Source organism: Atta colombica, unplaced genomic scaffold (assembly GCF_001594045.1).
Source record: "Atta colombica isolate Treedump-2 unplaced genomic scaffold, Acol1.0 scaffold101, whole genome shotgun sequence".
NCBI lineage: Eukaryota > Metazoa > Arthropoda > Insecta > Hymenoptera > Formicidae > Atta > Atta colombica.
The window spans coordinates 315,449-328,812 of NW_017259186.1; the positions used below are offsets into that span (position 1 = coordinate 315,449).

At 33.7% G+C, this 13,364-nt stretch overlaps 1 protein-coding gene across 2 annotated transcripts in view; it reads left to right on the forward strand.

The window, feature by feature from the left end:
* Positions 1-13,364, forward strand: part of LOC108686982 (mitochondrial fission regulator 2-like) — a 20,818-nt gene that overhangs the window by 3,164 nt on the left and 4,290 nt on the right. The window contains exons 2-3 of one of the 2 annotated variants that reach the window (XM_018192521.1): positions 1,707-1,870; positions 12,254-12,435. In XM_018192521.1, coding sequence (XP_018048010.1) covers positions 1,802-1,870; positions 12,254-12,435 — 251 coding nt within the window. In that variant the 5' untranslated portion in view covers positions 1,707-1,801. The remainder of the gene's footprint in view (positions 1-1,706; positions 1,871-12,253; positions 12,436-13,364) is intronic. The other variant, XM_018192530.1, reaches the window with a different exon arrangement.

The following is a 13,364-nucleotide window of genomic DNA, read 5'->3' on the forward strand; positions in this document are numbered from 1 at the left end:
ATAATATATCTAAACAGTTTTCTCTTTTTCTTATATATCATAAAACTTTCTTATATCTAATATATCAACATTAAAGTGTTTTTTATTGCTGCACAAATATATGTTTATTTCATTTCAATTTATTGTATCACGTGTGCACTAGTTCAGAAAGTGCAGCAATAAGGAACAGACCTGTCTCATGTATCAACTATCCTCGCAGTCTCCCCTAATTATATAATTTAGCACCTCGCAGCTCAAAAATCAATAAAATTAGGCTTATTTGATGCGATTTTGTATAAAACGAAAGAATCTGGCAGAAATAAGAAATAACAAATTTTTATTCATTTGCAATGTTGTCATAATATAATTATTAACAATGTACAATTGTTACAATTGTTAACAACTGTATTATTACAACTATTATTGCAAACTTATTATTGCAAATGAATAAAAATTTTTGCATATATACTGATTCGATTAATGTATTGGATTGTCCGGAAAGTTCGTGCCGCAAAAGATTTAAATTTAATAAATATATACTAAAATTTAAATCTGCGTTTCAATTTTTCTTCAAAATCGGCACGAACTTTCCGGACAACCCAATACGAAGAACTTCAGATATAAGATTATGTTTTTTAATCATTTCGAAATTTGTTAGACATTATTTCGTTACATATGCATTGACAATTTATATCTAAAGTATTAAAATACTTGAAAAGTTATATGATGTAATTATGTTTACTCACTTGTCACTTGCCGTTAACGATTTGTAATTTTAAAAAAGATGACCACTGATGTAGACACGTTATCATCACAAGAGATCAACGCGTAATGTGATACGGCATACAGATACGCCAAAATATTGTGCGTTGACATATGACTACGATTTATGACTCGGTTATGACTATTATTGTGCTGAGGTCTTAAAGTCTTCTACAGGGCCTCTTTACTCAGATTATGTCCAAAATACAGATATAAGACCTTTTCAAGATAGTTCAAGACGTCTTATGTCCGCATTTTAGACATAATGTTGTCTGAGTATATTAGAATTTTTTCTTGTAATGATAGAAAAAGAAATTCTTAATTAATATGAGTTTGACTATAGCAGGTACCAGAACGAAAAAAAACTGAAAATTTAAAAAATGACGTCATGTCGAAAATTAAGTTTCGATTTTTGCCATTTTTTTTACCAAAATAGTTGTAAAAATTACAAAAAATATATTTCAACTTAATCGTGGTAGGGACTATAGCCACATATGTGCTGAAGATGTATGCACATGCTCGATTCGATTGGTCAACTGGTTTTCGAGATATCATGAGAGCCAATTTGAAAAACACGTTTAAAGTTTTTCGTATTGATATATAGAGTATTGATAATTTTACTTACGATCAATCAGCTAATCCGGGCCCATAGAGAAAATCTTCATCTTGCTCATAGAAATCCTGCAGAAGTTCTCTCTCTTCCCTACGACTTGATTTTCTCTCTTTAGCGAAGTTCAGTGCTGCTCCGAGTTTTGTCCTGGGAGTTTGCGTACATCTCCGCTTGCTGAGAGTCATTCCCATTCATAACTTTTAAAATTGATACAATATATACGAACTCGATTAAATTTCTTACCTTTTTTGTCCATTTTTAATATTGTGCGTGTAAATAAACAATTTGCGTCCGCTCACCTTAACATTCAAAGCCACATTAAACCGAGAAAATAATGTTAAAATTTCCTTTACAGGAAAGTCAAACTTGGTCATCAGATCCTTTAGAAAGACCCCATTCCAAAAATACAAGGCCTTTTAAGAATAACGGTTTTTCTTAGCCGAAATAAAAATGTCGATTAACAATGCTTTATTGTGCGCCACGAGGTTAAAAAACGAGTCGAAGACCGCTCCCTATCAGGTGCTATAACTTTGTTATCAGGTGCTACAACTTTGCTTCCGCCGTTTTCGTATAGATGGCTTTAGCGATAAGTGATGGTCGAAATAAATAGATCATAGACGTCATACAATAAATTTGGGCATCTGTCAACATAACGCCATAGAAACATTAGTCGATTTGTGTCTGCATCATAAAGTTATTCTCGATTGAAGATGTCAGTTTACGAGCCAAATTCTCGTCATTTGCAGGAGGTTTTAATTTTTTGCTTCAATATGAAGAAATCTGCGGCTGAGGCTCATCGAATGCTCTCAAATACTTATGGTGAGGCCGCTATTAGTGAAAGAACGTGTCGTGAGTGGTTTCAACGCTTCAAGAACGGTGATTTTGACGTCCAAGGTCATGCTCTATATTTGGTGGGACGTACGCTCGGCGTAGTGTATTATGAAATGTTAAAACCGACTGAAACAATCACAGGCGATCGGTATTGATCGGTATCGAACGCAATTGATGTTTGAGCCGAGCATTGAAAGACAAACGGCCGCAATACAACGAGAGACACGATAAAGTGATTTTGCAGCATGACAATGCTCGACCCCATGTTGCGAAAGTGATCAAGACATACTTGGAAACGTTGAAATGGGAAGTCCTACCCCACCCGCCGTATTCCCCGCCGTTGCTCCCTCTGACTATCACTTGTTTCGATCAATGGCACACGACCTGGCTGACCAGCACTTCTTATGAAGAAGTAAAAAATTGGATCGATTCGTGGATAACCTCAAAAGATGACCAGTTTTTTCGACGCGGGATTCGTACGCTACCCGAAAGATGGGAGAAAGTAATGGCCAGCGATGGACAATACTTTGAATCATAAATGTATAACCAGTTTTTTACAATAAAGCCTCGAATTTCGGAAAAAAACGGCGGAAGCAAAGTTGTACACCTAATAATTTTGCAAATCGGGTTAATTCTTCTTATAGACATATTTTCTATGCTAAATACTTGTAAAAAAACGATTTGTCCCGTGACTAAAATACCCCCTTAATGCCCGTTTCTATCAAAAGATTAATAAACTAATTTAATCTCGGTCCAATTTACTCTTTATCTTTTTCTAAAGAAGAAAAAGACGAAGAATTAGTTGAACTGAAATTAAAATTAATCTACGTTGGTGGAAATGGGCATAAGACTCCTGAGTATTCAGCCAAGAACTCTGCATTGACGATGGCGACATAGAATCAGACGGCGGCCTGGCGAAACTGGTAGCCATATACACAAGTACAGCCCATATACAACCGGTTACAGAAAAGTTGCAACACTTTATTTTTTATGAATTTCGGAATACAGTTTGCTCACCGAACGATTGATTCTTATTCATAGATCAACAAATAAGAACCAATCGCTTGGTGAGTAGAGTGTATTTCGAAATCTATTGAAAAAAAAGTATTGCAACCTTTCTGTGACCGTCTATACATATACTCTCGGTGCATCGAAAGTGAGCATATGTACATGGGCTTTGTGTGTATTACAGCCATCGACATATAGAATGGACTATGAGGATAGTGGGGGTAGAAATATGAGTAGAATAAGAGGCAGATAAATGGATGAACGTTCTTTCTCTGTTTACTAAGCCTGATTAGTTGTTGATCCAGCAGTACTGCTTCAACTCATTAGTAAATAGAAAGAACGTCATCCATTCAGAGAGAATTAAGAGAGAATGGAGCAGAGAATTCTCTTTTTTTAATTGGTTTCGCCATTTATAATGCATTTCCGCAAATGTGCGTGCGTGCGTGCGTGCGTGCGTGCGTGCGTGCGTGCGTGCGTGCGTGCGTGCGTGCGTGCGTGCGTGCGTGCGTGCGTGCGTGCGTGCGTGTACATATATGTCATACACACAATATTAGTGCAGTACAATACTGTGTGCAGCACCGTATGTTCCATCACGCTCTTATCATATTCCTACTCACTTTTTAACGGTGCACTATAAATGACGATTTCTGGATAAGTCCGTTCTAATCTCCCTTGATTCTCTCTGTATCCATTTATTTGCCTCTCATTCTACTCGTGTTTCTGTACCCACCACCGTCATCGGTCCATTCTATGGGTGCATTCGTTTACGCAGTGATTAGCATAGAGAATATCATTTAATTTCTTGTTTAACTCGGTAAACAACAAGGATAAAGAAATCTATACGTTAACCGCTACGTAAATGAATGCAGGGTATATGTCGATGGTTACAGCGCCTCGCCATGATAAATGCCTGAACTTATATAGGCGTGGAAAAGTGACGTTTTGACGATGAAGTTTTTGCTATTTCGTTATTATTTGCTTAATTGTGAAAATGTGATTTGTCTCTACTTATGAAAGTTTTAAAAATGGGCAGAAACTATCTTATCTTAGAATTTTATACGTAAAAGCATATATTTCACTCGTTTCAACAGCTGTTAAACTGTGGGTTTCTGTTCGAATATAACTCACTTTATGTACCTTTTACGATCATTTATGACTGGTCATGGGAAGAAAGGACAGTTTTTGCCCATTTTTAAAGCAATCTCATCATTTAGATTTGTCCAAATTATATATCTTTATTTACAAATGGCAACATAAATCAACGTCATTTCTCTAGAGTGGCTATAAAGAGAGTCAATGCATGTGTCTAATGCTGATTGGTTCCGCTTTGCTGTTAATTAGAAAGAAGACAACGTTAAAGAAAGAAGGAGTTAAGATGAGGAATTGCGTCATAAATTCCCCGGATGTAGGACACCAAATAGCGACTTCCGACTAATTGGCGTCACTCTCTTTATACCCATTTTTTGCCTGTGACTGTTATGATTCCAATAACATGGCCGCCGCGACTCTCACTACTCAGGAGTCTTAAGTAAAAACTTATTAAATTTCCATATAACAGGATGTTCAAAGGACGTCTTTTTCAAAAATATTATGAAAACGTCCTGAAAGGACGTTCTCAGGAAGATCTCTAGAATAATGTGTGTGTTTTGGGAATACATGCATGCTATTTGAGATACATACACTTTATTTATTAGGTGTACAACTTTGCTTCCGCCGTTTTTTTCCGAAATTCGAGGCTTAATTGTAAAAAACTGGTTATATATTTATGATTCAAGTATTGTCCATCGCTAGCCACTACTTTCTCTCATATTTCGGGTAACGAAAAAACTGATCATCTTTTGAGGCTATCCACGAATCGATCCAATTTTTTACTTCTTCATAAGACCGAAAGTGCTGATCAGCCAGGCCGTGTGCCATTGATCGAAACAAGTGATAGTCAGAGGGGGAGAATACGGCGGGTAGGACTCCCCATTTCAACGTTTCCAAGTATGTCTTGACCACTTTCGCAACATGGGGTCGAGCATTGTCATGCTGCAAAATCACTTTATCGTGTCTCTCGTTGTATTGCGGCCGTTTGTCTTTCAATGCTCGGCTCAAACGCATCAATTGCGTTCGATATCGATCGCCTGTGATTGTTTCAGTCGGTTTTAACAGTTCATAATATACTACGCCGAGCTGGTCCTACCAAATACAGAGCATGATCTTGGAGCCGTGAATATTTGGTTTGGCCGTCGACGTGGAAGCATGGCCGGGAACTCCCCATGATTTTCTGCGCTTGGGATTATCGTAATGAACCCATTTTTCGTCGTCAGTCACAATGCGATGCAGAAATCCCTTCCGTCTTTGCCTTTCAAGCAGCTGTTCACAAGCAAACAAACGCCGTTCAACATCTCTCGGCTTCAATTCGTATGCACCCAATTTCCTTGCTTCTGAATCATTCCCATGGCTTTGAGATGTTTTGAAATGGCTTGTTGAGTCACTCCCAATGATCGTGCCAATTCTTCTTGATTTTGACACGAGTCTTGCTCAAGTAATACCTCCAATTCTGCATCTTCAAAAATCTTCTCTCTTCCACCGCTATGCCGGTCTTCGACGTCAAAATCACCGTTCTTGAAGCGTTAAAACCACTCGCGACACATTCTTTCACTAATAGCGGCCTCACCATAAGTATTTGAGAGCATTCGATAAGCCTCAGCCGCAGATTTCTTCATATTGAAAAAATTAAAACCTCCCGCAAATGACGAGAATTTGGCTCGTAAACTAACATTTGCAATCGAGAATAACTTTATGATGCAGACACAAATCGACTAATGTTTCTATGGGATTATGTTGACAGATGCCCAAGTTTATTGTATGACATCTATGATTTATTTATTTCGACCACCACTTACCGCCATCTATAGGAAAACGGCGGAAGCAAAGTTGTATATCTAATAATATTATAGATTATTTATTAACAAGATTTGTAATTTGCGAAAAGATTATGTCAATCATGTCTTTATTAAAATATTTTGATAAATTCTTTATGAAAAATACTCTCAAAATTGAATGCTAACGCCCAATTTTACTCTCAAATTTATGTATGCTCTTAAATTGAATCTTTATACTGCAGGTTAAGTTTTTTTTTAATGTTTGAGTATTTATACTGAAACATTAAATTAATACACAGTATATTCAAACATCGAATGTTTATATTTAAATTTATATTTAAAATTAAGTATATACATTAAAAGATTGAAAGTTAACCCAATAACTGAGTATTCACATTTAAGTTTGAGGGTATACGTTATAAACATTTAAAAGTTTACTCTCAATGCTTGAATTGACACTCAATGTTTCAGCTAATAAATGATTTAAACTTTTGAGTATTATTTTCAAAATTGAATGTTAAGAGTTACTTAAGTGTTAATCTTTTTGATTGAATATATATTAACGCTGAAATATTGAATATGGAGTATATTCAAACATCGAATGTTTATATTTAAAATTGAGTGTATAGATTAAAAGATTGAAAGTGTAACCCAATAACTGAGTATTCACATTTAAGTTTGAGTGTATACGCTATAAACATTTAAAAGTTTACTCTCAATGCTTGAATTGACACTCAATGTTTCAACTAATAAATGATTTAAACCTTTGAGTATTATTTTCAAAATTGAGTGTTAAGAGTTACTTGAGTGTTAATCTTTTTGATTGAATATATATTAACGCTGAAATATTGAATATGGACATCACAGAAAATAGTATATTTTAACTATATATGAAATGTCTTTTTAATAATATCTATTGATCAGATATGTCAAGATATGTAGTTATACATCCATTAACGTTAAAAATTCGTGAATCCTCGAAGTAGCAGTTCCTGTACGATTGCAAAGCACCGTTGGATAGATACAAGATTGGATTGGTGATCGCTTAGGAAAATGAGGAAATTAGTTTCCAAATAGGGGGAAAGTTTTTTTTCAATTATAATTTTGTCGTGTGAAAAATCCGAAATGATGCAGATTAATAATACGTGTTTTAGCAATAAAATTGAATAAAGTAATTTTATAGAATAAATAATACAATTTTAAGAATAACACTTGAATTAACTCTCAAATTGAGGATAAATGTTCAGCAGTTCCGAAATAACACCGATGTGAACCTGGCACTCAACTTTATCAAAAATAAAAATTAATACTGCAAGCCGTTTGTACTTGTTTGTACCGATCATTATTTCGTTTGTACCTCAAACAGTTAAACAAAAAGTGAAAAATAAAGAATGGCCAGCGCGCAACTTTAAGATTTTTTAATTTAATTTATGTCCATTCGAAAGAGAATTTTTGTATTCCGTTTGTGTCTCTCCTACTTTCGTTTGTATCTCGAAGGGTTCGGAGATACAGCGCGTTTCAGTTTTTGCGCAACTCCTATATAGCAAATTTAACCAATTTTAAAGATATCGAAATGGGACTAACGGCATTCGAAAGAGAATCGCTTGTACCTATTTGTACCTCTCCTACTTTCGTTTGTATCTCGAAGGGTTCGGAGATACAGCGCGTTTCAGTTTTTGCGCAACCTCTATATAGCAAATTTAGCTAATTTTAAAGATATCGAAATGGGACTAACGGCATTCGAAAGAGAATCGTTTGTACCTGTTTGTACCTCTCCTACTTTCGTTTGTATCTCGAAGGGTTCGGAGATACAGCGCGTTTCAGTTTTTGCGCAACCTCTATATAGCAAATTTAGCCAATTTTCAAAATATCGAAATGGGACTAACGGCATTGGAAAGAGAATCGTTTGTACTTCTCCTACTTTCGTTTGTATCTCAAAAGATTCGGAGATACAGCGATTTTAAAATTTCGAAAATGTGCCAAGAGGGGAAATCGATCATTTTTAAAGATATCGAAATGGAACCAACGGCGATAGGTGAGGTACAAATAGGTACAAACGATTTTCTTTCGAATGCCGTTGGTCCCATTTCAATATTTTGAAAATTGGTTAAGTTCGCTATATAGGGGTTGCGTAAAAACTGAAACGCGCTGTATCTCCGAACCCTTTGAGATACAAATGAAAGTAGGAGAGGTACAAACGGGTACTAACGATTCGCTTTCGAATGGCATAAATGAAATTAAAAAATCTTAAAGTTGCGCGCTGGCCATTTTTTATTTTTCATTTTTTATTTAACTGTTTGAGATACAAACGAAATAATGATCGGTACAAACAAGTACAAACGAAATATAAACGGCCTGTGATATTAATTTTTATTTTTGATAAAATTGAGCGCCAGGTTCACATCGGTCGAAATAACTCTAAATTAAGTGTAAACGCTCAAATGATTTGAGTTTTTTCCATAAGAGATATATGTTAATTAGAAAGTTAGGAAAGTTACTCTATAAAAATATTTGTTATCGATACTTAAGAATTAATGAGCTTTTACAATTTTTTTTTTATTTTTTATAGTAAATTACATAACATTTACATACGAGGGTCGTTCGATAAGTCAGCAATAAAATCACCTATTTTCCGGAAAATTCTTTTTCACTTTTCGACGTCGTCTCCTTGGAATTTTATACACTTAGTCCAACGGTATTCCAATTTTTTGATCCTTTCGGAAAAATAGGAAGTTTCGAGGTCTTCAAAATACCATAGCAGCAATTTCCTCATTAGGAAAATTTCTTTCTCCTTGAGGTTTGAGAATAGAAAGTTATAAGGAATCAAATCAGAAGAATAGGGTAAATAGAGCAGCAATTCTTAATTCATGCAATTTTGCCATTCCGATTATAAAGCTGGAGCGTTGTCATGGTGAAAGATGACCTTTTTGCGCGCCAATCTCGGCCGTTTCATTCGCAGCTTTTCGTACAAACGATTCGAAAGTAGAATAATATGCTCCTGTGACTGTTTGACTCTTCTGTAAGTAGTCAACGAAGATGATTCCTTGGGGAGCCCAACAAACAGTGGCCATTATCTTCCCGGCCGACAAAACAGTCTTCGCCTTCTTCGGGGCACATTCACCAGGCACTATTCACTGCTTCGACTTCTGTTTTGACTCGGATGTGTAGTGTTGGATTCAAGTCTTGTCTACGGTCACGAATCGACGTCAAAAGTCTTGTGGATTGCGCTTATGCATCGACAAACACTGCTGTGAAATGTCTTTTCGCGTGCGTTTTTGGTCGATGGTCAGCAACAGCAATACCCATCGTGCACAAAGCTTTTTCATTTCTAATTCTTTGTACAAGATATTATCTCTCTATCTACTGAGATGCCTACAATTTTTAGCTATGTCATGCACTTTCATTCGGCGATCTTCCATAACGATACGATGGATTTTTTTTAATCATTTCTGACATAGTGACTTCAACTGGACTTTCGGGGCTTCATCTTTGGTTGATGTCCGGTCTCTTTTGAATTCATTAATCCAAAAAAAGAAATGATCAACAACACTGTGCAAAGTCCCCATGAACTTCGTTCAACTCGACTCTGATCTGCGCAGCCGTCTACTTCTTTAAATAAAAATGTTTAATTACTGCATGGAATTCATCTTCTCCATTTTTATGACAACTGCTGCCATGTTCATTTTCAACGTCCACATGTAAATTAAGTGTTGCTTTTGGCTGAAACTTAGTATGAGACAAGTTTGAATAGTGTTACTTTCTGGCCATGTACTACACAGTTTATTATGGCACCATCTCGCAAATTTACTTGACTTATCGAACGATCCTTGTACATTTTTAATTAAAAATATTAACAAATAGCGCCAGCACAACTATATTGATACTAATAACAATAGTAATTTATGATAATTACAGTTTTCATATAGATTATTTTTAACAAAAAATCCAATAAATTCTTGAAATATATATATTAAATGTTTGTCGTAGAGAGAGAGAGAGGAGGGGGGAGAAAGGGAGGGAGGGTGGGAGGGAGGAGAGAGAGAGAGAGAGAGAGAGAGAGAGAGAGAGAGAGAGAGAGAGAGAGAGAGAGCCAATTTTACATTCTCAATTTTGACAAAATGGCGTTTAAATGCATACTTGTAAATATAAAAAATGTAATTTTTTGTACAAAATTATTTATTTTTTTTAATTAAAAGTTTTATGTAACACTTACTAATATATACACATAGATCATTGATTATATAAAATATTGATCAAAATTTTTGAATAAAGTTAATAGTTTTCGCAAACAAAATTCATAAAAATATGCAAATATCTTTTTGATCCTTTTGAGTGTATATTGTGACCCATAATTGACTCTTAATGACCATAATGATCTTAATTGTAAGTTAGAAAAATGATATATTGTACTGATGCCTATTCTTGTATGATTCCAACAAGATCTATCTATATTGAAGATAGTTCATCAAGATCTTATTAATAAAATAAGCACTATATTTTCCCTATGTTTAATATTTTATCAATCTGTATGTTCAGGGGTGGGCTATGTATTTAAAATAAATTAGAGGAGCATTTTAAAACCTGCAAATTTTGTTGATTTTAAGAACTAATATCTCGGTTTCCAGGAGTCACAGGATATTTTTTCTTGACGCGTTTTAAAGGATAAACTTCTACTTTGAAATAACTTAAGTGAATTTTTCGTCTCATTAAACTGTTTTTTTTTTTTTCGTGAAAACCAAAAACAGAGAGTATTAGAGTCTTGAAAATATCATGACGATTGCAGCCTTCCAGGCAAAAAACGTCACCACATCAGTTTTAAAGCCGAGAACTTTTCCTTTAAAATGGCAAAAAAAATTGTTTTAGATTGCTTAGGAGCTGAATTATTAGATTCCAAAGTAAATCCTATTTTGCAAGATTTTAGTTAAGTATCGCCAGCATTTGTGTTATCCAATGTGCACCACGAGGAGGTTGCTCGGTCAGAATTTGCACATCATGCGTTTAACAGGTTAAAATTTTATATAAAATAATCTTTTATCGAGTTTAACAATGTGATGTACTCGAAATTGGATTTGGTTTGGGAGCATTTTTTATATGCTTATTCGGCCATGTTCTTTGCACATACTAAAAGAAATAATTTAAATATAAATTAAAACAAATAAATAATAAAAGGGCTACGAGCTTAGCTAGATGTTCGTTGCTAAAATAATTCAATTTAATATTTAAAAATTAAGAATAAAACTGCTAAAGACCGATCGAGATTGGTCTTTATAAAGAAACAGACGCAAGATTAAATAAACATAGTCACACGAAATTATTCTCCGATAGATATCTTTCGTTAGTTCAATCATTATCCTAATGGTCCCCATTTGTTATCCTCTCCTATTTTCCAAATTTTAAAAGCTCTGTTTCAAGAAATCTTATTAACGATGTATTTGCGGATTTTCCTATTTAGGTTACATTATTTTATTAGATACAGACATTATCACACAGACTCTTAATTAATTATATCTAGCTTCAAAATTGTAACTTTTCTCTATTATTACCATTAGAAATTACACATTCACGAATCAGTACAATAATAATCAAGAGGAAAATAGCAAGCGAATATAAGTATTTACAAACATTGGAAGCACCTATCAGTTTTTAAAAAAATGGACAACAATGCAATACCAACTGACCAACATGATGCATAAGAAAGAATTGTAAAAAACGAAAACAATTAATTTTATTACACTGTAATTATTCTTGTCACATTGAGAATGATCCGAAAATGTTTTGTTTTATTATTAATTTTTAAACATTAAATTGAATTGTTAGCAACGAATATCCAGCTAGTAGCAACGAACATCTAGCATCGTAGCTCTTTTATTATTTATTTGTTTTAATTTTAATTATTCGAGCCCTTGATTTAATTTCTTATTTTAAATATAAACATACGTAATTAATTACTTTGATATTATTAATATAATTATAATTTAGAAAATAAATATCTCTGTGTACAGAAATCATGTATGTATTTTATCACAGGCTTATGATTAAAATTAACAATAATATTTTAAGTTTTGAGTATAAATATACTCTTGCTTTCGCTTTCTCTCTCTCCCCGAACCATTTTTACTTCATATCTTGAAAACTTCACATATCTTGAAAAAATTTTTTATAAAATTTTGAACATTAATTTTTTTTCTTACAGATGGGCGACATTAAATATTATGGTAAAAGAAGAAGTATTGTAAGGAGAATTGGATCTTTTTTACCATTGAAGCCCCCGCCAAAAATATATGTCAGTGTGACACCATTACACTTGATGACAAATTCTATGATTAATGAGGAAACTAGTAGCAATTATATTGATACAAATGGATATCCCATAAGGTCAATATATTATTTTGTTAAATTATGAGTGCCTTACAATCACCGTACAACACTTTTATAGCGTATTTTAGAGATAAAATATAAAAAATAGTAATATGAAAATGAAACTATTGGGTTGTCCGGAAAGTTCGTGCCGATGTTGAAGGAAAATTGAAACGCAGAAAATTTAAATTTTAGTATACATTTATTAAATTATATAGGTTAGTCGGCACGAACTTTCCGGACAACCCAATACAATAATTTTTGAATTATAGTCGATCAAAGATAATAATATATCGCTAGATAATCCTTGCGTTCAGTTGCGGAATTCTCTAAACGTTTTATCGATTGTCGCTATCGACAGTCAGTTAACTATTGACAATGAGCCATGTGTTTTTCCAGAATTGTCTATCATCAGTTAACGATAGCGATAATAAGATGCCTTAAAGGATCGGTCAAAGTTGGAAGTTTCAAATAATATAATATTCTAAGTTCATGAATTTAATTAATCACAAATGTTATGACTGTGCATCGAAACATTCGGATATTAAAACATAATCAATCTGAGATGTTAATAATCGCGAGTCGAAACGTTCGGACAATCATGAGTATATATAACAGTCACATTTGAGATTAATTAAATTCATGAACTAGAATATTATTCGAAATTTCCAATTTTGACCGATCTTTAAGGCGCTCTTTATTATATTAAGTTAATTTATTACTTCTTTAATATTTTATAATCTTAAGATAAATAAAATCATTATTATATCATGTAATTAATTATCGTCTAATCATTTTATTGTATTATATTATATTATTTATATTATTGTATTTATAAATCAAAGAAATAAGATTATTAGTGTTACAAACTTTTTTCAATTTTCAAAAATCATAAAATTCTAATATAACCAGTTTTATATATATATATACACACGCACGCACGCACG